At 53.6% G+C, this 26,469-nt stretch overlaps 5 protein-coding genes across 5 annotated transcripts; 3 read left to right on the forward strand and 2 right to left on the reverse strand.

The window, feature by feature from the left end:
* Positions 1–5,450: 5,450 nt before the first annotated feature.
* CCMA1212_004298 (uncharacterized protein) lies at positions 5,451–6,122 on the forward strand (the record flags this gene model as incomplete). Its single annotated transcript, XM_073701607.1, has 2 exons — positions 5,451–5,708; positions 5,775–6,122. 2 exons carry the CDS (start codon positions 5,451–5,453, stop codon positions 6,120–6,122), a joined length of 606 nt encoding a protein of 201 aa, XP_073559391.1.
* A 1,132-nt stretch (positions 6,123–7,254) lies between these two features.
* Positions 7,255–7,437, reverse strand: CCMA1212_004299 (uncharacterized protein; the record flags this gene model as incomplete). The annotated part of the gene is made up of 1 exon (XM_073701608.1): positions 7,255–7,437. One exon carries the CDS (start codon positions 7,435–7,437, stop codon positions 7,255–7,257), a length of 183 nt encoding a protein of 60 aa, XP_073559390.1.
* Positions 7,438–7,850: 413 nt separating this feature from the next.
* Positions 7,851–8,387, forward strand: CCMA1212_004300 (uncharacterized protein; the record flags this gene model as incomplete). The annotated part of the gene is made up of 3 exons (XM_073701609.1): positions 7,851–7,855; positions 7,918–8,134; positions 8,334–8,387. 3 exons carry the CDS (start codon positions 7,851–7,853, stop codon positions 8,385–8,387), a joined length of 276 nt encoding a protein of 91 aa, XP_073559532.1.
* A 7,085-nt stretch (positions 8,388–15,472) lies between these two features.
* On the reverse strand, positions 15,473–21,426 carry CCMA1212_004301 (GPI-anchor transamidase; the record flags this gene model as incomplete). The annotated part of the gene is made up of 7 exons (XM_073701610.1): positions 15,473–15,657; positions 17,321–18,010; positions 18,077–18,199; positions 18,403–18,568; positions 18,619–19,401; positions 20,267–20,831; positions 20,894–21,426. 7 exons carry the CDS (start codon positions 21,424–21,426, stop codon positions 15,473–15,475), a joined length of 3,045 nt encoding a protein of 1,014 aa, XP_073559770.1.
* A 2,058-nt stretch (positions 21,427–23,484) lies between these two features.
* CCMA1212_004302 (uncharacterized protein) lies at positions 23,485–25,580 on the forward strand (the record flags this gene model as incomplete). Its single annotated transcript, XM_073701611.1, has 2 exons — positions 23,485–23,553; positions 23,633–25,580. Exons 1-2 carry the CDS (start codon positions 23,516–23,518, stop codon positions 25,578–25,580), a joined length of 1,986 nt encoding a protein of 661 aa, XP_073559769.1. The 5' UTR covers positions 23,485–23,515.
* Between the last annotated feature and the right edge of the window lie 889 nt (positions 25,581–26,469).

Below are 26,469 nucleotides of genomic sequence, written 5' to 3' on the forward strand. Positions count from 1 at the left end.
GGAGAGAACGACACGACCTAGGCAGGGCGCACACAGCTCACCTTGCGCACACGCACACAAAGAGTCCCCGGCTCCGATATAATATAAGGATGAGGGAAGAGGTAATTTGGGGGGGGAACCCAGGTAGCTTATTAGGCGGGAAATCGCGAGATGTACTTGGCAAGTCTGGATTAGAAGATCTCCATGCTTGTCTTGCGTACTTGTACCCCAGTAGAAGCAGATAGCAGAACAGGTAGCGGTAGTAATAGTAGGTAAGGTAGAGGTAGTAGTAGGCCCTCGGGGCTCATACTCGTACCGCATGGATGGCCATGTTAGACACGGGAAGCGCGCTAATAAAAGAGAGGCAGCGTGGGCGGCCAGAACAGCCCCAGATAGCAGCGACATGGAGAGGTTCCAGCCTCCACAAAGAATCCGTACTAAGGCTAGCCCGCCCACGTTAAATCGTGTGTGTCTCCATGGATGTCGGGTCTGGGAGCTGGAGCGAGATGCGCCACTCTCGGGTCGACGATGCCGCCCACGTCTCTGGAGCGCGCAAGCCACCTCGGCGAGCAAGCCATCCCTATCACCACGGCCTCGCTTTGCGTCGTTGGAGGAATGCAGCCACGCCCTTCCTCATCCACGTGTCGATGGCCAGTGTGTTCTCGTAGCGTAGCGGCAGAGGACTGCTAGGAGGGAGCAGAGCAGCAGCTGGACGCCATGGTAGGGCTGCGAAGAACCCTGAGAAGGACGGATATCAAAGGGGGAGACGTCGCCTAGCCGCTCTGGCACGTCACTTGGAGCCCAGTGCCCGATGGTGGGCGCTTTGGGCGGGTCTCGTCGAGGGGTCCGGGATTCATCATGTAAAGATGCGTGTTTACATGTACATGAGTGCGCACACAAAAAAAAAAAAAAAAAAAACTGCTAGTAGTAAGATGTCCTTGAGCAGGCCTGGCAGGAACGCCAAGTCTGCCTGTACTGTGCCCTGCCCTGGTTACAAAAACCTTCTTGGTCAAAACGGCCTCCCCTGCTCGCAGTCGATGTGATGTGGACATGCGAAATACGGCGTAATATCGTCGTGCTTCTTTTTGCGGAGGGCGATGGAAAGCAGCAGCGCTGGGTTGGGCTGGGCCGGGTGGGAGTGCGAGCGGGTTGCTGTGCCTGCGGTTCGTTCGGACAGACTGACAAGGCCGCTTTTTCTGCTCTCTGTGTGCTGTACTTGGTAAGGCAAGGTATGTCGCTCTCTGACGCGCTCACGCGCGCACAGTACAGGAATGTACAGGGCAACTTGGAGCCAGCTCCGTCGTTACGCGGACATGCCATGCTTGGTTCGGTGTGACAGCATTTGACGGAGCGTGCGCCGCACGCAGAGATGGGCGATCATGAGACAATCCCTTGTTGGAGCCACACTCCCGACAGACTGGATTCTGACAAGCCATGGTGGTACGCCAGCGCCGTTTTGGCGGGGCAGAGGCTGCTTAGCCTTAGCGAACGCCAATGCTTGCGTCTGTTCGGCGAGGACAGTCGTCAGAAGGAGGAGGATTTTGGGTTTCTGTTCGTTGAGCTGGTGCCCGCGCGCTTGCAAGCATCAGCCAGATAGATGCTTCTTCAGCAGGCGACAGCCACCGTGGCGCCCCTCCCTTGCGGAGCACTCCGAGCTCGTTGCGGGAACACCTGCCGGGAGGGAGACTCGAGATGCGAATGGCCAGCGTCGTCGCGTGGAAAGAACTCGAGACCCGGTAAGGAAACATGCGTGAGCCGGGGCGCGTTCCGACAAGAGCAGGACAGTGCAGATTCGAGAACCTCGGACTCCGGCCCCCCCGGCTGGTTGCCATGTGGTTTCTGGCCCCAGGTCCGGGGGGTTAAAATTGAAATCGTGTTTTGTCGGGGTTCGTGTTAGAATGAGAGAGGAGAGAATTGAGATGGCAGCAGATTAGCAGGACCGCGATGAAAAACGCCACTCATCCGCAGTTACATTGCACTTATTCCGAGGAAGGAACGGGCGTCTGCCAACCCCCAGCATCGTGGTGACAGACCAGGAAGGAACTGACGTACGAGTAAGGTAGGTACCTAAGTTACCGTAGGTAAGGTACGGAGCAGAGTGGCTGTACTCGTGCCTTTCCTTCGCAATGAGCAGCAGTACCTTCCCAGAACCCGAGGCGTCTCATCCAATCTCATTCAAGGCATTTGAGGAGATGTTCCCGAGGTACGAGTACACGTCCGGCATGTATCTGATACACGCAGCTCGCGACCGGGTTGCTACTAGAGGTCCCCTGAAGCCCCTCTGCCACGTTGTTGCAGCGCGTGCTCGGAGGTTAAGTGATGGGTCGACGCCTAATGCTAACCTGGCACTTCCTCCATAATCTCTGCCATGAGCGGAATCCAACCGCAGGGAATATCTGATGAGGAGCATGTACCCCCTACGCACCATTCCGGTACTCGTCTACCTTATCTTGCTCTACCTACCTACCTTACCTTACCTACCTCTGTACCTCAGACGCGCCGATTGCTCGACGTCTCAAGGTTTCCACCCACCGAAACCTTCTGGCGCTGGAGGTGCCTGGCCTCGGGATCGCCTGATCACGAGAACGCTGCAATTTGGTGATGGTGAATACGGGAGCCCTCCATCACCTCATCGTCAGGTTCCAGCGCCGGTGTGTGCTTCTGGTGAGTGAGTGTGTGTGTGTGTCTGGCAGTGTGTTGCCAGCCTGATAGTTGACACTGTCCTATTCCCTGCATCTCACATTCCTGGCCGGCTGTCGCTCGCTCACCCAACCGCTGCCCATGCTTTCACCTGGCGAGGCAGGAAAGCTTCTCGCCCTCTCTCCCGCGACCCCTCGTGTCTCTTGCTCGACTGCTCTCATTTCAGTTCCTCTTCTGGTGCGCTCTCTCTGTCTCTTACAGGATGAGGCGCATACATACGAGCGAGGACCAGCATGGTAAAGCCATCTACTGTACATCATCAACCAACTCTGGCAACCACAGTACTTCAATCTGCTTCCGAGTGCCAGGTAGATTGGCTCCTCATCTCGGCTCACCCCGGCGTCTCCCCACGATGATACGCTGACCCAGCTCAAGCTCAATTTCAGCCGCGACACGCTGCTGCTCCCTATCACACTGCATGCCATGGGTCTCGTTCCGCGCGCCTTTTCCACTGGCACGCTAGCTTGGCAAGGGTGGACTGATCCTGAAACGCAGTAGCGGGTTTGGCTGCTCCCCTCGCAATTGAAGACGTTGCTGTCATGTATGTAGCTGGTGAGTCTCGCGAGACTGCAATTTCGCTGCCGTGCTTGCATCTACAGCGACGGGTCCTTGAGCAAGACGACGACTGGACGATCTCACGGGACGACGCAAGCACTCGCTCCACCGCGACGAACTGCTTCAGGACCAGGCGCAGGCCAGCCAACTCGCGGGGATGACTGTGTTCCAGAGCTTCAAGGCTCATTCCACGTTGCTGGCGAGCGTTGAGTTGAGTCGCTCGCTGGGTGTGGCCAAGCCAACGGCGTGTTCTGGCTTATCGGAACAACGGCCTGCGCTCTCGAGGGTTGGTTGACTGCCTCGGTCGAATCAAGGAGTTCGACAGACAACGACGCAACGCTTGACACACCCAGGTTTTGGGGCTGAGCCACCAGCTTCTGCTGGAAATAAAGTTCCTCCTCTTGGCCCGTCCCTCAGTTGGCTGCCCAGCTCGGGAGTTGCCAACCACTACTGTCCTTTACTGCAGCTACCACCTCGGCTGGCCAGGCAAAGGAACAGTACGAACAGAGAGACGCCACAGCTGGGCTGATCGAGTGAGCAAAGGGCCAGAAACGGAAAACAGAGCGACACACTGGCCTCTCTCTTAGCGGCTGAAGGGGCTGATTACGTATGAGCTGAACAAGTTTGTCCAAGCCAGCAAATCTTATACTTGGGGCGTGATCTAGAGAGCCTAGACATGCAAATCGACTCTGGCCCGGCAGCCGATCTGGATCCAAAAGCTTAAACAAGTCTTGCCAAATGGAGCGATAGAGCACCCCTATTCCACGTGAAGTTGCCCTGTGGACGACACTAACGACGGGGCTCCAGATGGAGCGACTGGACAACGGCTTTTGCCGTAGCTGCGCGAGGCCGATGCTACATTCCTTTTGCTGCTCGGGCCAACACTGCCGGGTGTCAACGGTTGAAGGATCGAGAAGAGCATGACGAGTGGTAGATATCAGCTGCCGTCTTCCCCCTTCTTCATGGTGACCTCCGGCCCCCGCTTGGAGCATTTCCGTGCTACATACACTCGACCGGCGTGGACGAAAGAGCCGGCGAGAAGACGCGGCTCCGGTGGCAATGCCATAGCCCGGCCGGCCTGGAGACTCGGAGGCTCTCCACCAGAGCCCCCGGCCGAAAGGCAGGCATACTGTACAAGTTCGCCATCCGGCCATTTCCTGAAGCTGGTGGCAGAGGAGTCGCCGAAGTTGTCCAGGGTGTCCCCGAGGAGCACCTCCCATCGTACGAGTATGATGCGTCTACCTCGACGGCGAATCCGCGCGCTCTCTCGATACCCCAAAGCTGCTGTCTTGACCCGAAGAGGATTTATTTGACTAAGCACCACAGCCACATGAAAGATCCAGGCAAAGACAGGCTAGCGGCCGACTCGTTCATGCATGCGGATTAATAGCGATTCGCCCCAAAAGGAGACAAATCTGGATGCTATATTTGGCACGACACCGGATGGTGCCAGAAAAAGAGCCATGATACTATTTCGATGCGGTGAGACGCTGCCTGATGCTTACCTACCATGCCCCGACTGGCTCTATCACTGGCCCGAACTCGCTTTAGGGCTGTGAGCAACGAGGTTGGGACTTTGCACCGCTGTTGCAGTCTTTTGGAGGCTGTTAGTTACCCGTTGGCTGGTGGTTTCTGTCACGACAGCGGATGCGAAGCCGGCTACACCAAGCCCCCCTCCGCCGACTAGAATATTCCAGAGCAAGAACCGCATCGCACCGACGGCGATGTTTCAGTGACGGCAAACTCCCTGCCTCGCGCCCCCCCAGACAGTCCTATGCCAGCACGGCGGTCTATTCCCAATATGGCGGTAACATACACAGCTAAACATGCATCCATGCATGGGGCTTTGCGTGGCGCAGACTGATTTGAGCACAGGTCAGACGCTCGTTGGCCAGCTGTTGCTCCGTTGCTTGGGCATTTTCGTGTTTATTCCAAGATCTGCGCCATTGGACCCTCCCTGTTCACGAGATGCAACGTGCAATACGAGACGGAGCTGCGCAGGTCCTTGGGGTCGGCTTTGGTATAAGAAGACGTCTGCGGTCAGCTCTTCCTCTGGGTTTCATTTGCCCTCCTTTGTGAAGCAAGAAGCTTGCATTGCTCTCCAGCCTGTCTACTCCCTGTTACATCATCCAGCGATTTGGTTCATTACGTGTTTACTTTTCAGCACATTCACTCGTTACCGTCGCGATCGACCAAGCTTGCAATTCGCATCGACAATGCCTTCCCTCAAGAGCTTCGTTTCGGCCATTGCGTTGGCGTATCTGGCCAACGCCAAAACCATCAAGATCACGGCCACGTCCGACAACACCTTCGATCCCTCAACCGTCAAGGCTTCTGATGGCGATATTCTGGAATTTGTTTTCGAGCCCAAGAACCACTCCGTGGTCGCTGGTGACTACCGGTATCCCTGCTCTCCCCTTGAGCTCGGCACTGGATTCTTCTCTGGCTTCTTCCCTACATCCAGCGGCGAAGCAGTATGTTTTCCCCTCCATGAAATACCAACGCCACTTCCTAACACATGTGCTAACCTGTGCTACTAGGACAAAGTCTTCCGCGTGGAGGTGAATGGAACAGACCCCATTGCGTTCTACTCTTCCCAGGGCAACGAGTGCGCCAGCGGAATGGTTGGCATCGTCAACCCTTCGGCTAACCAGACTCTGGCCGACTACAAGAAGCGAGCCTCTGCCCTGGCTCGGAGCGTCACCCCTGGACGAAAGCCCTTTGGCGGCGAGATTGCCGACAACGACAGCAGCGGCGATGACGATGGCGACAGCTCAGGAGACAGCTCAGGAGACAGCTCCTCCGACAAGGACGGCAAGGACTCCGGCAGCGTCTCCCTGTCTGTTTCTCTTGGTGCCCTTGGCCTGGCCATCCTCATGGCAATCTGAGATGTTGCGGTTGGCTCCTGATGCGAAAAGATTGCCAAAAAGAGATGAGACGCATCGCATCAGGGCCTCGGTGCTTGAAAAGCAGTCATTAGATACCCTTTTAGAACAATGAGCTGAATGCCCTGGTACGAAGTTGACGGATAGTGCTTGTGGGCTGGATACAGTATTCGGCATTACAGTGGATACATGAGCGTGTTGGATTAGCCTGGCATCCATCAACGTATAGATATGGATATAATACTTAATGTTATTTTGGTCTAATATGCTAGCTAATTATATGATATTCTCACTTGCCTCCTCCGTCTTTAGAGTGCAGATATCTTCATTGCTTTGTATGGTTGTATAAGGCGATTGTAAGTTGTTTTGGATGGTTGGATATGTAAGATGCTCCAGGCTACTCCTCCGCCGCCATCGCATGAATATACTATGCATTTCCGTTGCCTCTTGACAACTCGCTTATTCGTCGACTGAAATCAAGTCCTCCCAAGGAAACTGATTTGACCGGGAATTCCTTCTGAAAACATTGAAGCCGCGGGTATATGGACCGTCGATAAAAGCCCATCTTTCCACCCAAGCAGGCGTCCCCTAGAGCGCAAGAAAAGATTCTTGTACTTCAACGCGCTATATGGAATATAGCCCCTTTTATCGCCCTTTCCCTGGCTTGTGGATGAAGACTGGGTAGGAGTATGCCTCGTTTGTACCTGTACCGCGTAGCATCGACAGAAGAAGACGATGAGGGATGAATGAGTACATCCTCGAGAGAGCAATGCCCCTGAACCCTTTCCTCTCCCTCACTTCTTGAAGCATTTCCGGGCTGTACCAGTTCATTGGGTCGACCGGATCCGCCTCGTATACTTGAACGGCCAACTGCCCCGCTAGAGCAGATTGAGGTAGCCCAAGATATCCTGGACATGGTTCATAAGCGGAGTAGCCGTCATGATAAGGGTGCCGTTCTTCGGGATCTTGCGTATAAGTTGGTGGGTTGTGGTGTTCCATTCCCTTTGCGAGGATCATTTGAACGAGGGAGCCTCCCAATGGGAAGAAATTCTGCCATGACGTAGAACCCCTCAACAGGAAGCAGTTTGGGCACATTATTGTAGAGCATGCGTAGAGCGACAGGTGTGATAGGGGATCACGTCGCCTTGCCATGATCGTCGCCCCTGTTCGCCATGCCGAGAGATTTCGCACTCAAAAGGCCAAAGTCTTGGGCCTTGTTGTGAAGCGATCCTCTTCCATTCTGTGTATGTCCTCCGCTTAGGTACTTTTGAATGGGAACTTCGAGAGCTTCCTGAACTTGCGTCGCATATCGATGCATTGTGGCAATTACCATTTGATGCATCGGTTGCATTGCCCGGCATACAGTCGATTTGTGTAAGCGGTTAGAAGGGATAGTACAGCGCCTGCGAATGGCTGTTGCGGCATCAGCTCTTCAGCCATCCATGCGCCGTTTGGGTAAAGCAGTCTCTTCCGTGGCAATAGGCATCAGCCCGTGGTACAGATGATCTTTTCGGCCATTTCGTGTACATCTGCAAATGCGCGGTGATTGGCTGACAGCATCAAGTCGAGATGAATCTTACGGATTCTCTTGGTATTTCCCTTCAAGGGGCGCGTTCCGTTCGCTGCTAAGTGTAAGTAGCCAGACTTAGCAGCGAGCGGAATGTGCCTTGCCCAGATCGACATGCTGGTCCCCTTGCTGATCAGTTATCTGGTTCCCGATATTCTTCCCGAATGCCGTGAGGTTTCTATGGTCCAAATTCCAACCCAGGCTCGCTCCTTGACTAACACCCGGCCGAAGCTTGTACACCGAATTCGGTGCCATGTACGCCGCGACACAGACGGATGGTGCCTTCAGGTCACCAATGCCGTCCGTCTCCATCTTGTTGATAGACTCCCATGTCCGCGAGTACAAGTTCTCTAGCGCTTCAGGTAAGCCCCTTGTTGATCGAGTCGTTCAGAACCTCGATGGCCAGCCCTCCCCCAATGGTGCAGTCGGAACAGGTGACGCGTGGAGAGTGAGTTCTCGCGACGGTGTTTGTGTGTATGAGGCTGGTGTTGAGAGGCCGGTGGAGTGAGGAGCATTCTGTTGTGAGGCCTTGAGTTGATGCTCTAACAAGAAGGCACGTTCGTTCTCCTAGTTGGCGCTGCCGAGAGATGTCGTTTGGAGACTTGGAAGGTTCATAGACGATCAAGGCCGATTTTATGTCCTCCTAGTATACCTCCTTGCCGTTTCGAGACTTGGGAGGCGACAACGGCGACGTGAGGTGACTCGTAAAACTTTTTGTTCAATGTCTGCCTTTCTGTGTCTGTGTTTCACGATTCTGTAGCCTCCCCATCCGGGCCAGTAGGACTTCTACTAATGATATTGCAATGTAGTTGTCCGTAAGATCTCCCTGAGAGTACGCCAGGCAGACATCACCTGGATCATGATTCCGAAGCAGAGCAGAGGCAGGCTTGCTTTGTGTTGTTCTGCAGTGTAGTTTGGCTTCAATAACTGCTACAGCCCTCGCCGCTGTTTCATGCTTGGCAGTTGAGGCGTTCAATAGCAGTGACCGGCCAAGTATGAACGAAGATAGAAAGCTTCTGGTGGTGTAGAAATGTTGCTGCCGACTTGCCGCGGTAGCTGGGATGGGGAGCCCACGACATGTAGTAGTTTGTCCAAGCGAGACATGGTTGGAAGGCTTCTTCAAACCCATGCCACATCTGCTCAGACAATCCATAAGTTCAGGAGGCGGCCTAGACCTTGTTGTCATCATCTAGCTTGATGTAGTGGTGAAGGCTGCAATCTTGAAGGTGCTTGATCCAGGCCTGTGTGGCAGAGAGAACGTTGAGGCCCTGTATGTGAGTTCCCTTCTGACGATCGTTGTAGATGCCCGCCTGCTGAAAGAGGGCCGGCTCGCCCGCTTGTGTCTCTTAGGATCTGTGCCATCTCGCGAGTAAGCAGAGCCCCGGGGCTTGCCCGAGTTTTTTCTCCTTCTATTCAAAGGGCGGTACTACTACTTGGGTTATCATGAGCATTACCTCCATGTCCCCAGTTGGACAAGGCCCATGAAGAATGCTCCGAGACGCCTCCAAAGTCCAGGTTGTTGTCGTTGTTGTGAACAGTAGGCTCACCAGGCAATTCCTCGCCGTCTTGTGGTGCGCTTTGTGGCGATCCATTTCTTGATGGGCTTGCCTGTAAGAAAGCCACCAGACTCTTCGGGTAATGTTTCAACTTGAACCAAGCCACCGCCGCATGTGCCCTCATCCAATCTTCGTGATGGCTTCCCCAGGTGCTCTCTCGGGCACGTCCGCTCGCGCCCAAGAGTACATGTACCTTCTGGCAGAATCGTCCAGGATGTGCCCTCATTAACTTGTACATGCAGACGAGTAACCCTGCACAGAAGTATTGGCTGAAGACGGGTAATGACCCCGGAACATGCAGTCGTCCGTCCCCTGCGACCTCCCATCCCGAGCCTTTTTGTATGCTTTGTGGCCTCTCTTCTCTGTACGTCGAGGTCTGTCCACTGCTTCGAATAGAGAGTTGCTGAGGGCATTATGTGAGTGATCTTGTTGTAATGATAGCAGCTTGGCGTGGCCTCTTCGTTTCCATTCCGCATCTCACATATCTGGTTGCTGGACCCATTACCGTGCTTTCGTAAGCTCAGCAGCTCCATCTATAAACCATGCTCTTTGCATCATTGTACTGTCGATGTGTGTTCGACCAACGCGAGGCTTCTGCGGTAGCAGGCTCTTCCTCAGCGCAGCCAAAATGTGAGGAGCGGATTCTGCTTGTATACTGCTCTCTGCTTTGCCATGTCTGTTCACTGTACTCGGAACGTGGTGTTTTTCCTCGTTGCCTCCTCCGAGTCCCGTAATCTCTCTCATATCATCCGTTGCCTGTCGTGTCTCCCTTTCTACCCTCGTGACCTGCGTTCGTTGACCATGCTGCAGAGCACGCAGACGGCAGCCACTACCGTTCCAGCTGATGAGATGACGAAGACGCGCGGGAGGGAAAGGCATGAAGAATCCCCGTCCTTGTCGTTGATTTGCTTGGGGCCATGCTGCCGACTGCCCGATAGTTCGTCGCTAGGCTGAGTGAATCAAGGAGTGCTTGATGGCAATGATGTGCATATCCTTGTCAAGGCCAGTTCTGGCCCAGGAAGAAGAAAGATACTATCGCGTCTTACCTGGAACCAAACCATCGAGTCACCTGGAACGTAGAGGGTGCTTCTCCTCCCTGTCAAGGTGTGCCATTGTGGACTTGTTGCCTTAGGTCGGTAGCAATGTTGGAAGGTTTGACAAGATTCAACGATGCTGCTTGTGTTGGGCAGATTCGTAAACTTGGCTATCCACCTCACCCATCGTTGTTGTCTAGGCCCCGGTAACTTTGCTTGACCTGGAGGATATATCTCGATAGATCTTGTCATTCGGCTCCATCACATAGCCAAAGATACCTTTGACCATCTTTGTATCAATCTTAGCGCCCTTGACTGTCCGAGATCCCGACCTCCTGATATAGGCCACACATCCCCAAGTCGAAACGCGGTTGGTGTCTGCCAACCGTTGTACAACAATGCTGTCTTGTCTGGCCTTTGTGCTGGAACTAGCCGTCTTCGACTAAATATCCGTGGTAGAGAAGCCTTGAGAGATCGCTCGCACCGTGATCTGGTCTCGTACAAGGACTGGAACATCGTGCAGAGCTCGCACTCAATCTGGGTGACGGGGCCCATAAACCCAGTCATCAGCACCCTGGCCGATGCGCATATCTCGAGGAACATGATGGCGAAGGCGCACCACGTTTCCTCCAGTTGACGGTCGTCGGTAACCGGCAACGAACCGTCCCGGGTCCCAGAGTGTATGCGGCCTCTTTGAAGGATCCCGTCCTTGTACCCGTCCAACTGATTTTGTGGTCGCAAGGTCAGCTACCTGTGTCTTGTTACTATGCCCCTCCCTCTCTTCTCGTCGATTGAGGATGAACGCAAACAGAATGCTCCAATAACCCTTCTCTCTCAAGGAAAACCCCTCGCTGATGCTGAGTTGCCGACAGGGTCAGTGCTGTGATCGCCCTTCATGTGGGAGAATGCTGTCAGATCTTATCCGTTGGTCAAGATAAAATATCTTTCGTCTATAAGCGGAGCATTCTTCCATGTTGATGAAGGGGAGGAGGCTTCGTCAGGGAGTTGATTGTCGACTCCATTCTCCATGCTGGACGGAACAGAAGAGAGGATCTTTCTGTATCTGGGATCCCCTTTGTCGTGTACAGCGTAGCACAAGGGCCAAGCAGCAATTGTCCCGCACAGAAAGACTCTCGCAGCGATTCAAAGGCCCTGCCGACGTTTGAGAGGGGAGGTCCATAGTCAGCTGTCATCAGGAAGTTTTCCCATATACGATTGCCGGTCAAGCTTGGTCTGAGAGCCCAGATGTCTGCCTGCCCATAGATCTCGACCAGGCGGTCCATAAGTGGTTGGTAGGGTTTCCGAAGAACCAGGCAAAGCTGCTGTCTCGTCTTTGTAAATGCACGTGGCCCGCAGAACTCATCATGTGAACGGAATCCTGCTTCAGTTCCTTATGACGCTTCGCCTTTGTCGAGATATCTCTTGTGGGGCGATATAGTGTTGTGTTCCTCAGTATATATGTCTTTGTTTTTGATTTCAGGCACGTCTCTTGTTGTTACACTCGGGCCCATGGATTTGCCTGGTAGCACGAAGCTGGCTTCCCTCCATATGGAAGCTGGGTCGTACAGAAGAATGTGCTCAGGTCGCCCAGCTCGTGCGTTGTAGACTTCAGGCCGTATCAAGATGCCCCAGTGTACTCATATTAGACAATTGTAGTTTCCTTTCAACACACCCCCGAAAATTGCAGCCGACGAAGAATAACTGCACATCTCGCCGATCACGGTCGCAACGCGTTGGTCGACTTGTTGGCGAAACCGTCGCTCGATCCATGAGCGCAGTCACTCGGGCGTTGTGGGCTTCCTCAAAGTCTTTCTTGGTTGATCATGAAGCTCTCCAGTGGCTGCGATGTTCCCGAGACAGCAAGACCTTGATCCGGGGCAGTCTCCTCGAGTCCACTTCAGGAGAAGTCAATCTCTCGGGGCATCAAATGCCGCTTCCAGTCAATTTCGTTCCGCATTTCCCAGTATAGCTGAGGCGCTTGGTAACATGTAAGGCTGTGCTTCCCGCGTGTAATTGATGCAGCTCATGAGCGTTTAGATGGCATATGGCGTTGCAGGTTCTCCCAAGGATGCTTAACTGCAGAAAAGTTGAGGAACGTGCTCAGGTAGTCAAGACCACCACGAATATAGCTTCAAGGCCATGTCTCTTCGCGTTCCAGTATGCCCGCGTGCCCCGAAGACTCACCGAGTACCGGACGATGGAATTCAGCAACGACCTGGCCTCAGGCGTTTCTGGGTTGAATGCTGCGCGCAGATATTTCAAGCGTGATGGGTTGTGAGCCATGCTTTGCTCGATGTGTCTCAACGTCCTCTACGTTCGACGAAACCATGATCATCCCAGGCTTTTGCAAGAGCCATTCCTGGGTCATCCAATCCACAGCCACAACAGCGCCTCTGTAGCATGAGGGGCGAAGGCGGGTATGTTCCACATGTCCAAGTTCTCGCGTTGGAGACTGGTCTGTCTGATATTGAGCAGACAACTGCAGGCTCGTGGTAAGCTTGGGTCATGTCGTCTTCCGAAATAGCAGCCGATATCCTTGCTTTCATCAATTCTGTGGTGCCATCCCGATCGCTCGGGGCTTTCCTCCAATGTTCGAGTCGTTCCGCATCAGGGCTGCATCGAGGCCCTGTTCGTCTTCGGGGTGTAGAGCCAAGTGCTCCTGGATTGCGTCGGATGCGTGTCCGGCGCTGGTGTATTCGAGTAGGCGTTCTTCTCCGATAAGATCGTCGCCTTTGTCATCCCAGCAGGTTTTTTCGGAGAATGTTTTCCTTAGGCGCGGATGCTGACGAGTTCTTCGAGCGTTATCACGAATCTTCCTACTCTTCTTTGGTGTTCATGATCGCTATGAAATTGTCGAAGAAGTTGTTGAGATGCAGTCGTGTTGCCCGGCCATCTGGAAGCCTTTGACCTTTCGTCTCCAATTCTCCATGTCTGCCTCCGAGCGTGCAACGTCTGGGATCAATAAATGTGCATCATCCTCGATGAATCGTCGTGCCTGGGCGTGGCGGCGTAGAGCAGTTTCTCCTTCTCGCGGCAGCAGGGCGCGTTGTCAACCATGTCTGGAGAGACAGCTTAAAATTCATTGTATGCCACTATGCCACCACCAGGCCTCCTGGGCCAGAAGGTCATTTTCGTGTTATCCGCTTGCTTCTTCTCTCAGTTCGCGTCTAATCCATCACGCAAAGGGAATCGCAACGCTGATCGATTTCGTTGTGTATCTCGAGTTGTCTGTTAAGTCTGTCGCGTTAGCCTGGTTGAGGATGCTGTCAGGAGTGGTCCCGACTGCTGTAGTCCATGAGGTTGACAACAACTCACCTTCACCATGTCGAAAAACCCGCGGTGTCGGGCTCTATAGGCCGATGACAAGGGAAGAAAAAAGGCGGCAATTTATGCTACGAACGGAGCACAGATCGATAGAAGACTGTGAGCAGGTCAGGACGAGATATTCCATGGGCAACGTGGTGTTATTGTATAACGAAGAAGACGGTGATGGAGAAGAGGAAGATGAGAGAAAAAGATCAGAAAGATTGAGGCGACATACCTAAACCCCTGGCCCAGTGCCTCAAAGCATCCATCGCAATGCTCCCACCTCTTTTTCATGATAATATTCTTCGAGAGTGTCAGTACAGAGAAAAGAGGCAAAGAGCCCAGCAAACATACCGGCGTACCTAGTCAAGGATGCACCACACGAAACAGCTGGCAAATCGCACCGTCATGTCCTCTAGCAGCGTGCTCGCCATCTGCTTCCACATATCCAATGCTCGATGGCTGACTCCCATGCGCCATCGGGGACGACACCAGCGCTCACCGTCATTCGTCGGATATCCGTGGCGTAGGGGATGAAGAGGATGAAGATCATGGTCTTCATGGTTTGCTCGTAAGGGGAGCCTTACAGCTTGATGGCGAAACCAGGTATGAAGTTGTTCGGGGTTTGCGAAAGTCATTCGACATCTTTTTCAATTTATTTCTTTTTCTTGGATATATCAAGATATTTTGAGTTCATGGCTGTCTGTCCGAACTTCGCCGTTCCGTTTTCTCCTACGGAGCCTTGGATGACCAGGCGTGTCCAAGGCTTCCGTTTCCATTCCGAAAGATTTGCGATTTCACATCAGGGGAAGGATTATTTTGGAGATGGACGCAGGTGTCTCCAAGGTAGTCGATGAACTGTTCACGATATTTGAATTGCGGTCCTCGATGCTGAGAATATCCGCATTTGTCGTTCCTTGAGAAACCTGAAATCCATCGTCAGTGTCGTCCCTGAAAATGTGGCTAAGACCGGGAAAGACAGACCCTCAGAAGCCAGATTCAACGCGTGTAGGGCCCCAAAGAAAATGTGACCAAGATGCCCTCACAAAACAGAGGCTGTAGCATGAGGAAGCTCTGAGATACGGTTCCCAGTCTCTCATCGATCTCTCTGCAATGGCCATCAGAGTTCGATAACTTCTTGCCGTACGTCTTGCGTATGGCCTACGTCAACGTGCTTGCCATACACCATGCGGTTGGCTTTCTGTGAGTTATCAAAGGGTGTGACGCTGCGCCATTCTTGGTTGTTTGGAGGTCCTTCCTTCTGGATCTTCCAGATCATTGTTCAGTTCCATGCAGTCGGAACAGCCGAACAAAGCAATGGGACAGCATCATCCTCTCGTTATCAAATAGCCTGATTGGCAGGTTCCCTTGTTCTGTCGATGGAGACGCCTTTGTCGTGTTGCTACATCGTTGTCAAAAGACATGGCTGTGACTACCATGTTAGTTCAAGGGGCTTCAGGGGCTTCATGGATGGAGAAGTTCAGGTCGCTCACCGTGGGCTTATCGTGCTCCTTTTCTCACTCGTCTTTGTGCTGCTCAAGTGCCTTTACAGTATGTATTGTATCGGTGTTTCTAGCTGTCTCTCGGGATTCACACAGCTGGGCTTTCTGCGGGTGGAAATGACCAACGGGAAGTGTTGTTGCGTCGTCATTTTGCCGCCGATACGGCAACGCGGGGGAAGGCCGTTGGACCCTCTTCATCCTCGAAAAGTGAATTTTGGTCATGGTGGTGGCTATCACATGTCAGTATATTCTCGTCTCTATCATATCACCTCTATGCTTCATAGCAAATCATCATACCTGATAAACAGCCTCGATCAAAGCCTCCAAAGAGTCGTTTCCAAGTCGAACAGTCTTCTTTGTCTATATCTCCCCCTGCTATTCAATGTTCTCACCATCCGCACAGGACATTCCGTCGCGGCGGGCCGCGCGCCGCCTTCAAGACGCGGTTGTAGAGGGGATCTGACTCGCGCTTGGGCTTGACCTTCTGAGGCGTCTTCCGCGGCGTTGTCTGAGGCGTTCCGCCCGGAGTCGAGTTGGACGATTCGGCTTCCTGGGCGCTGGTCGGCGCCTCCCCTCCCTCAATGTGCAAGGTGAGTCCTTATCCGTCGGGTGAATCAAGTTTGTTTGCTCATCTGTTTCCCTCACCGCTGAATCGTAAAAAAGCACTGCAGAAACCAGTACTGCACGTCGCCGGAGGCACGTTGGCTCATGATGCAGGCTGCCGATTCCCGCAATAAACCTCGACTTTTTGCGGTGCAGAGACCTGTGACCTTGGAACGTGCGATGAAAACGAGGCTCAAATGCCTTTCTGTTCTTTCGTCGGGCGGCATTGGAGCGACGTGAGTTCGTGTGACGGACGAGAGGGACTCGTATACGCAGGTACGTCCACTCGGTAACGAATTGCACCTTGTACACGCTCTCTGTAAGTCGTCTTTCAGTCCATATCGATGACCAGGAAGTATCGTGTGGTGGTATGATCAAGGCATCTGCTGTTGTTGATTGCCCTGGATGGCGCGGCCGCAGCAATGTGTAGCCTGGACTGTCGACATATGAGCTTCCTCGTTCTGTCTGATAGCACAAGTCGTCAAAGTCCAGGATGAAGAACAACTTACACGGTAGTAGCCATGCGTTTTTCGGGAGATATGCTGGTAGACCCCCAAACCGAAGGTTCGCGTTGATGTGGTAAAGGCATAGCTGCAAACTCAGGGCTGTTCTAAAGTCGATGTATCAGAGCTCGACGATGCTCAGTTGTAAATGCCTCCGTCTTTATAATCTCCAGCCATATTCGCCAGATAATGATGGGCAACCGGATAATCCCAAGCCTTCAAAGAGGCAGAATCGTAAGTTGTAAGGTTAAAGCTCACAGAACAACCATTCAAAACCCGCAAGGGAAGCAGCCATACTTAACCCACAACAAACGTCCCCTCAACTCACCCCCATGTACCACCAAGAAAACAAGGCGGCCGAAGAGAGAACAAGGTTTTCATCTTCACCGCTTCGTCAGAGTTTTCAATGCAGTTTCCCACACTTCTTCGACGCAATGGCCCGCGCCCAACGTCATTCATAAGGAGTCAACTAGGCGGCTGTCTGCTTGCCATGACGCTTAATGGAAGCGAATGGAAAGAAAATAAAGACATTGGCTTGGATTCTGTCAAACTTGCTGAGTTTTCTGTTGAGAGAAGAGGGGAATTCGCGGCATCAGACATGCTTCGCGGGACATGGTGATACCATACACCTCCGTTGCTTCATTGTTGTCATATGATGAAGTTGGGAGAAATGAAACGCACACACGAACAAAGACTACGGATTCGGTAGTTTGGGTCGGCAAACGACAAGGAATCATTTGCTGAATCAATAGAGCTCCTAAGCACCAACACACGGAATAGAATCGATGGGCTGGATAACATCCAGAGCCAGCAGCTCACAACTCGTCAAACACCACACAAATCCCCATCTGTAAATAGACAACGGCAAGCTCCCCATTCAGACGACAAACTTGCCGCCACACCCACCACACACATCCCCCTGCAAATCCCCCACCGCCTCGACACTCCCAATGTGCTCCTCTGCCAGCCTCTCCAGCTCAGAGACGGTGAGACAGCGCATCTTGCAGACTCCGCAAACACGCGATATCCCCGGCGCCAAGATGGGAATGCCGGTCGTGGCACATACAGCTGCTCTAGGTATTTAGCACAGTACATAAACAGAAATAGAAGCTGGAAAGAGACGCTCGTACCGAATGCGTGCCGGTTCTTGCAAGTAGCCACATCGTCCTTAATCGACAGCGGGGCCTCACAAAACACACATGGCAGCTTCTTGGCCACATCCTTAAACAGTGCCCGCAGCGGACTGGCCTGCTGTCCTCGAGAGAACCTCTTTTGCCCCGGAGACACGCCGGGGACGTCGCCCCCTAAGCCGTACATCCACTCCCATACCCGACCTTCGGTGGTGAGAGGCTTAAAGATGGGCCTCACACGGTGTGGTTTGTCGTCGGCTGATGCCGAGACTTGCCAGTCAAAGTGGACGTTGCAGAAGCCACGGCGATCCGGATGCTGCGTGTCGTGCTTCGTGGCGAGCACGGCTGTACATCCATCGCCGGGAGATTTGGCTAGACCCCAGAGCCGGAATCGATAAGGGTGTACCTGTAAGCCGGATTCCGAGGGTGCTGGGGGTGCCTCTCGCATTATCCTGTCTGCGCCCTCTTCATCGTCAGACTCGAAATCAGAGTCTATGCCGTACAGAGCGGCCGCACGGGCGACGAGGCGGGCATTCTGGCCCCCTATATCTTCCACCCACTGCGGGAGATTATCTCCGGGCAGATTTGTCTGATACCAGTCGCGGTTCGTAGGAGTGGCGGAAAGCCTTACTAGGGAATAGTAAGGAATGGGGGGCTTGTTGTGAGGGTCGGGATCGTGGACGATGAGCCCTAAGGAGAGGGAGAGAGGGTGTAAGCATATCAGCCGTAAGCATATAAGATTGAGTCACAACATACCTGTGATAGGGTTCGTTGACATTTCGTCCGGGTTTGCGTAAGCTGAAGCGCATTCCCAGATAGAGTGCGGATGTGACGGCTCACCCAAGACGCCGTTGAGCACGACTTGGAAAGACTTGATGGCTAATGGAGTTGTCACGATGCCTCGGGCAATATGAGCTTCCCCTTCAGTCCAAACCTACTCCCTCATTAGCGCAGATCCCACATAGACACCGTGAATGGAATGTCACTCACTGCATCCTCCCACTCAATCAAAGCGTCACTGGAGAGAGGCAGACATATCGCAGTAGTATCGCTTCGCTCGGACACCACATCCGGCAACTCACCCCTCTCCCATTCGCCGTACAGTACGATCCGCCGGAAACCGACATGGTTCTTCGCGAGATAGGCAAGCGTTGCGGTTCTATATCCATCCTCGACGAGCCACGGGCTCCATTTGAGCGAGAAGATGCTGCCGTGAGGGCAAAAGTCTGGGTCTTGCGGATCTGAAGCCTAGTCAAAGTAAGCATATATGAATCCACGATGAGAGGAGGCAGACTAACCTCCTCGTGGGGGCCACGCCCATTTATTCTAATATGCTCCGTCAAAGTCCAAATCCATCCTTGCTCAGAGCTACGCTTGGAAGCGTCTGCGCGGCGATGATACTGGATGCTCATGACGACAATTTGTCCTGCATCGTTTAGGTATGCTAGCAACGCTCTTCCAGGCGCAATCTCCTTGGCCCACGAAAACGACACGATGCGCTCATCCATGGTTCGGAAACCGTCCTTTGACGTGGGATCTGGGATCGGTAGCTTGGCTCCCAACCCCCAAAGCACCCTCCAGTTCTTGAACGTTCGCGTTCTCATGCTCGACGTGGCGGCTGACTGGCTGTCGGCCTGCTCTCCGAACGTGACGAGGCTGCCGGCAGTCGTCAAGGCCATCAGCACCGGCCGCAAGTTGCAGCCCAGCCCGCTTGGTGACCATTCCACTCGGATGACCTGTCCCAATGCCGCACCAGCCCCCGTGACAATGCCATTGCCCACGCCTTTGAAGCTGCCCTCTTCGCCGGTTCGAAGGCCTGGTAGTTTGACGCCCACCTGCGCACACAGCTGGCCGTTTATCTTGGGACTCGGGTTGATAACCGCGGAAGGCTGCAGAGAGAGGGCAAACTGGTACTGTGAGGCATCGCGTTCATCTGCGTCGGCGTCGGGGCCGTGAAAGTCGGGCAGGAAGATGTAGATGCATTCCTGCGTGGCGACGGCTAATTCGGCATCGCATGACCAGGCAATGGCATGTGGTGATGGCGGGCGAGAAGTGAGAGAAAGCGTTTGGAGGGGACGCGCCTAAGATATTGAAGGGTGAGGTCAGTAAGGACTTGATGCTGATATGTTGAGCTTGTGAGTAAAACGGCCTGCTTGATGAAAGAAGGATCACCATCTAGGTTAACAAATGGCAAGAGAACCAGCGAAAGCCTACACAGTTTCGATTGCCATATAATTACATAGCCATCAAGTCTATTTCTTTGATACAAGCATCAAGGGGGAGAAGCAAGGCTGGAAAGCGTCATGATCAAGCGTCCAGAAAAGTTGATATCAAAGGCTTGCGCTCAACTCACCCTAAATCGGTCCATGCTATGGAGGGCTAAGCGTAGCCAGTTTCACCAGAAGGCGCAAACATACAGTTCGTTTCATTAGTATATCTCACAGACAGCTGTGATGGAAAGAATCAATTTCCGCCCAGGAGAGTCATGGAGATGAGAAGAGTTTGAGTAAGTTCCAGCTTTGAGGTTGCGCGAGACTGAAGGCAAGACCTTGGGAATGCTGATGACTAAGCCATTGTCGATGTCGCTTGAACCGCCATGTTATCGTTCACGATTCTTGACGAGTACCTGAGGAGGTATAGATTGAGTAAAGGATCTCTACGCTGCTGCTATTCTTGTCAAGAATTTGTCGTAATAGCTTCCCCGTTCAACGATTACATGGGAGATGACGAGTGCCTAATTTGCCTCTGTCGTAGGCTCATTACGAACTGGTGGTTCTTCTCTTGTGCTATATAACCTGAACGGTAACTCACGATCTAATCTCAAATTGAATGCTTGATAAACGGAAATGATACGTAAGAGCAACAAATCTCACAACATCATGACTCCAGCAATGAGCCAACTCCCCATAGTAGCGCACATCCAGCAAGCGCCGTAGCCCCAATGACCTTCTTCGACCACGAGTCATCCTCGCTGAGAGCTCTTGCGCCCTGAACCTTTCTCGGCGGCGCAGTAGGAACGCTGGCGGGAATAGAAGTTTCGTTGTGGCGAGCCGCATCCTCCTCCGCTTCCCTCTTCCGTAGCATGGCAATGGTCTTGCTCAGCTCAACCAGCTCCTCCTCCAAGGCCAAGTCCTTGGCTCGGTCTACCTCGACATTTTGGATGTTGCCGAAGAAATCAGTGATGAGGCGGCTGCGAGCGGCTTCTTCTCCTCCGGGGAAGAGATCGTAGCGGACGCCGGCGGTAGAGTGGATCTTTTCAAAGTCGTAGCTGTCAAATAATTCGCCAAGAGTCTTTTTGCTGCCGACATCCTGGACATGGGCTTCGAGGAATTCTAGGTTGTAATAGGTGTATCGGTCGATGACTGCGACGCCGACGTCGTTGTCGGCGTGGTGAGAGTATGACGACTGGTCGAGCTCGGAGGATCCTGTGGCAATGATGTTGGGGGAGTACAGCCTGCTGTACATGGTGTTTGCTTGGCAGGTATCGATCATGAATAGAATTTCGTGGTATCTGCACGTACGAATTAGTCCCAGCGAGTCCCCAGAGCAGCGTTTCCGTAGAGCAAGACAAACCTCTTCTTCTCCCACATCTGCTCAAAGGCATCGGCAAGATCAAATGCGCCGATTTCCTCGGCATCCTGGAACTTGAGAAACTCGTTTCCACCATGCCCCGTCATGTACACGAAGATGTTGCTTCGATCGTCGGTCAGCAGCCGCTTGCTTCGGGGCGTCTCGTCGCCAACGCGGTCCGTCAAGAGGCGGATGAAGTTTTCGACAGTCACCTCGTAGCCGCGGTAGTCGACCTCGATGTTGTCGCCGTACAGGTCCACCGCCCGATCTGAGTTGCTGTAAACGGTACCAGGGAACGCATTGCGCGGGTTGCAGGCCATGTCGTCTGGAAGCATGAGGATGATTTGCGAGTCGGGGATGCCCAGACGCTTGACCGTCCGGTACATGGACAGGACATTGGCGAGATGGCGGTAGTTGAACCAGAAGCGCGATGTGCAGACCAGGACGGCCCAGTTGCTCGTGTGCTCGGCGACTGAAGCCGATGCGAGGAGCAGCGAGGCCACGACGGCGCGGAAGCTGAGGCTGGAGAGCTTCATCGCGGCCGACTCAAGTGTTGATCTGATGGCGGCTAGACACTATCTGCTTCTGGGTTGGTGCACTACCTAAACAGCAGGAGAGCGAGGATTGTGGCTGTCGAGTGCTGCGGCCGCGATGCCATAGCAATGCCGCTTAGGTGTCGTAGGTACTAGATTGTCAGGTTGAGTCGCATCGTTATCGACGTCTCCAGTTTGGCGATCTCGAAAGGCTGACAAATCTGGACCTCCTTTTGCACTAACAATTTCAGGGACAAGAGAACAAGTACAGAGTACCAACCAATAACGCGTTAGCCTCGTGGCGCATTTAGTGCGTGAAGCTGTACTCGGTACTCGACATCATTCTCCAGAGCTGCCGCGGGGCGTGTGGAGCAGCATGTGCAGCGAACTTGGATGAATGTGGCCGTGACTAGACGCGGCCGCTAAAACATGTGACAGAGGCAGCAGAAGAACAAATTCGGAGAAGGAATCGATAATCGAGGGGTGCCAAGTGCGGTGAATCTCTGATTAACGTTTGCTACTACCTAGATATCACTCACTTGGAGGTATGACCTAAACAGTAGGACCGAGTACGGGGAGGGTTAGTGGTCGATAAGTATCATCGGCTCTAACGCTACCTACCTAGGTAGTGCTGTAGCAGCAAATGCGAATACGGCGTGCCGTAAAATGAAACATTCCTTGGCTGCGGAACTCGATCCTCATTCGCGGCTTACAAACAGCCAGAACACGAGTAAGGAAGAACAAAAAGAAATCGAAATACAAGAAATCCAGACATGGAACTAGAGAAGCAGGAGAAAATGATACGTCAACAACACGGTTCCTTTGTTTCTCGCCCCCCCGCGTCACAATCTGGCAGAACCTTGGCCGGGCAAAGAAAGACCCTAGACGATGCTTGAATGGATGGATGCCCATAATCACAAGCCAAAACAAGGGGAGGAAACAAGGCCAGCCATGCAGCGACCACCCACCAGGGTTTCATGCGCCCCACGTGCCCCAATGACGAAACAGCTCAAAGAGAGTAAAAAAAGGTTGCACGAGGAGAAGCAGAGGGGAACCAAGGGAAGAAAAGGGCTGACGAGAGAAGAGAAGAGAAGGGCTGAATCAGCAGACCGAGGCTGAGAAAAAGAGGCACAAAAAGAGGCACCAGAGTTTTAAGGAGGAGCATGGAGCTGATGCCACATGGATCCGGGAGGTACTCGCAAGGTACCGCGCAGGACAGCCTCGTTTTGCTTAGAAGGTACCTGGACTAGGCTCCGAGATTGATCGGCTGCGGATACCAACTGCATTGCTCTTTGTTTCCCATTCCTAATCCGTACAAGTACTTGAAGCCACGGTGGCTGTCAAGCGATTTGATGAACCAATTTCCACTGCCGGTCGCCATAAATACCTGCTGGATACAAGCTCGTGCCATCGACAACGCCGTCGTTCCCCAGCTTTACCTGTCCACCGGTATCCTCTCCCCCAACACCGAACCCTCGACCCTCGTCCATATAAACCACGGCTGTGGTGGCGAGGGCCCAACAATTGATTCCTCCGTTGGACCTCGCTTTCACTCTGCTTCTGCACTGCATGATGCCGACAGCGTGGTAATTTGTTATCTGCAACCTTCAACCTGCAGCCCCCGAAATCCTGGCCTCAGCATCAAGCATCGCCGTCTGCCTCTTTTCATCGAATCGAACCATCCATCTGTCGATCCAGAAGCAGGCGGCAACGGCTCGCATTCACACCTGCAGTGCTTTCCTCCTCCTTTCTGTTGCAGCCAGCTGATCACAACCCCGCTGCAATTCCTGGGGGTTTTTTTTTTTCCTCCAGGCCCTTTGGGTGTCCAGTTTGGCCCCCTCATATGCGGAGAACGGGGGTTTAACCAGTCTGTGTGGTGAAGCAGCTAGGCAGACGCGACAAGCAGCTGATCGGGGGTTGGTCATTCATATATCTCGCCAGGGAACCGTCGCTGAACCTGTTGGAAACTGACTGCCTTTGAGCAAAGCCAGTCCGCCCCAATCTGTTGATCTATCCATCGCCGGACACATCTAAGCTCTCTCGTCTATCACCTCTCTCCAGCAATACCAGCCAACATCAGATCTCAACAACCATGGGTCGACGGCTACCATCGCATATCTTCGTCGTAAGGTAAGAGGCAAACCCAAAGCCAAGTGCGCAACGACGCTGTCAATTAGTCAGCCATCGCTAACCTACCTCTGCAACTTAGACACGGCAACCGACTCGATACTGCCAACAAGCAATGGCACCTGACCTCACCGACGCCCTACGATCCTCCCCTTACGTACGGCGGCTTCCTGCAGGCGCGGCTGGTCGGCAACCAGATTATGAGCATCCTTGAGCAGGCCAAGATCGATGCCGAGGTCACAAACAACGGCGCCACGTTGAGCGGCAAGCGCCGACGCTTCAGGGTCGTCATCCATAGCTCTCCCTTTCTGCGGTGCATCCAGACGTCCGTGGGCATCAGCTCCGGCCTTGCGCAGACGTCGACCGACTCCATATACCGGCCCTCCGATGTCCTCGTTCCGCGAAAAACCCCGATTGGCCAGCAGAGCCCGCACAGGTTCGCCCTGCTACGGCTCGACTCGTTCTTGGGAGAGTGGCTATCGCCAGAGTACTTTGAGATGATCACGCCGCCCCCGGGTCCGGAACTCATGATGGGCAGCGCAAAGGCTGAGCTTCTACGGCGGGAAGACTATAGCATCTACACAGGCGTTTCAACACCCAGCAGTAACCAGCCAGCGACATCCAAAGCTGCTCTGTGGAGCTCGCCCGTGTCGTCCCCTTCACAGCAAAACGCTCCATCTGGGCCGGATCAGGGCAATGCCTTCAGCTCGTCGGCCATGGCAGCTGCCCTGTCCTCTGCATCCCAGGAGCAGAAGAAAGGTTACGTGCCTCCGCGGCCGTTGCATGCCATATCGAGCAATGGCAAGATCCCAGATGGGTTTGTCGCCCATGCCAGGGACTCGTGCGTCCTGATCGATTTTCAGTGGGACTCGATGAGGCCGCCGCTGGCCTTTGGCGATGGTGGAAAGCTGCCTGAAGAGTGGACGGCGATGCACCAGCGCTTTCGCTCTGGGCTGAAGCGGATGGTCAACTGGTACGCGACGGCAGACTTTCCCGACGAGATGATAGGGGCACCGCTCAACGAAAACGACGTCAGTTGCAGCGACAGCGGCTACGGCGAAGAGGAGGAGGAAGAAATCGAGACAGTCATCATTATCGTGTCTCACGGCGCAGGTTGCAACGCCCTAATCGGCGCCATTACGCACCAGCCCGTTCTCATGGATGTCGGCATTGCCTCCATTACTGCCGCCGTCAAACGATCAGATGCCGACTATGCTAAAGCTCTTGCGTCTGCCTCGCAACGTCAAAGCAGCGCCCCTGGGCCTCCTCAAGCTAGTATCGACGAACTGTACGAGATTCGCCTCTCTGCAAGCACAGAACACCTGCGCTCCAACTCCGGAGCGTCCGTCACCGCGAGGCCCGCGTCCCCCAGGAACACTTGGAGCCCTTCCGCCCGTCGTGGCCGTACCTCAGCGTTGGCCTCCCCCACTGCGGCTGCACCCTCCTTCGGCCCCTTTGCGTTCCCCGAGCCGGCTTCGTCCGGCAACCGCAGCAATTCCGCAAACCCGTCAGCAGGAGCCTTTACACGACGAGATTCTGGATCCACACGGCGATCTCCCAGAGCGCCACCGCCCGTGAGCGTGGGGTATGAAAACGAGGGCAGCAACTACGCGGGGGGACGAAAGAGCGCTCCATCTCCGGGACTGTGGGCGCCCTCACGGCCTTCACTACGTCTGATTGATGTCGATGAGGAGGCAGTTGACGACTATGAAAACATGTTTCCCGATTTCGACAACAAGCGGTTCAAACCGATGCCCGACGAAGACGACAAGCCGGCGTCCGAGAAGCCCTCGTCGGAGCCATTCCCCGAGCTCGCCCCCGCGGCCATGATTACAGCATCTCCCCAGAGACCGATCTTTGCAGCGCCTATTAAGTTGAACACGGACCTGTCGTTTGGGGAGCCCGAGGAAGAGATGCCGCTGTCGCAGCTGGGCGGACTGTGGAATCTGGCCATGCCGCCGAGCGAAGCGGATAGGCTTAGGGATTTGAGCCAGACGAAGAGGAGATGGACTGTAAATGACAGGACTTGATATCATCACACCTGATGACCCGGTCTCTTTCACGTTGTCCTTTCGACTCTCACCATATTTCACCTTTGCTCAAAGGGGGGTTTCATCTCAGCGACTGGTTATTGAAATGGGCAGGCTATTCGGCGCAAGGAATGGAAAAGAAGGAAGAACGGTGGTTTACTGGGCAGCCAAGACTCATTACCGACCTTGGAAGAAGTCTGAACTATTTCATGGATTAAATTTGGTACAAACGATAGCAAGCAAGCAAGCGGGCGAAATCACGGTACACGGGGATCGTTTTGTTTTCTCTTTTACCCTTTCAGAGTTGCGGGCTTACATGCATCGATTCTGGCCCCTTTTGTCCTATTGGTATCTGCTGGGTATTTTCTTTCTTCTTTGGCGCGTATATGTGATTTCGGAGTTATCGAGGGCTATCGGCCTACATGGGAAAGATGTGGCATATATATATACCTAGGGTTATGGATTTCGGGGACTTGTGAGTTTGGGATCTAGAGTTTCGGACATGATGCCTGGGGTTCTGCGATTATATGGGGATCGTCGAGCTGCAGACAGAATGGCAATCAAGTCTTGTGGCACTCTACGTCCAAGTTCTCAGCTCACTGTTCCTTTGCTCAATCCTCAGGGCGCGATGCTGCTCTATTCGGAAGACCAATGCTAGAATAATGCCTTGGTTAATATAGCCATTGTTTCACCTCTGATGCAAGAAATAAGCATCTAGTCTACAGGCGAATAGAATGAAATCATGGCCGTCTAATGTCCCTTTCCAGACTCCCATCATGAGAACCGAAATGCAGCCCTTCCCCCCCTATATACTTTTTCGTATTCCCTCCTCCGCCCCTGAACATCCGTCGAAACTCAGAAAAACATTGCGCAATGATATCACAAAAAA

The sequence above is a fragment of the Trichoderma ghanense genome, assembly GCF_004382785.1.
Source record: "Trichoderma ghanense strain CCMA-1212 chromosome Unknown scaffold_4, whole genome shotgun sequence".
Classification (NCBI taxonomy): domain Eukaryota; kingdom Fungi; phylum Ascomycota; class Sordariomycetes; order Hypocreales; family Hypocreaceae; genus Trichoderma; species Trichoderma ghanense.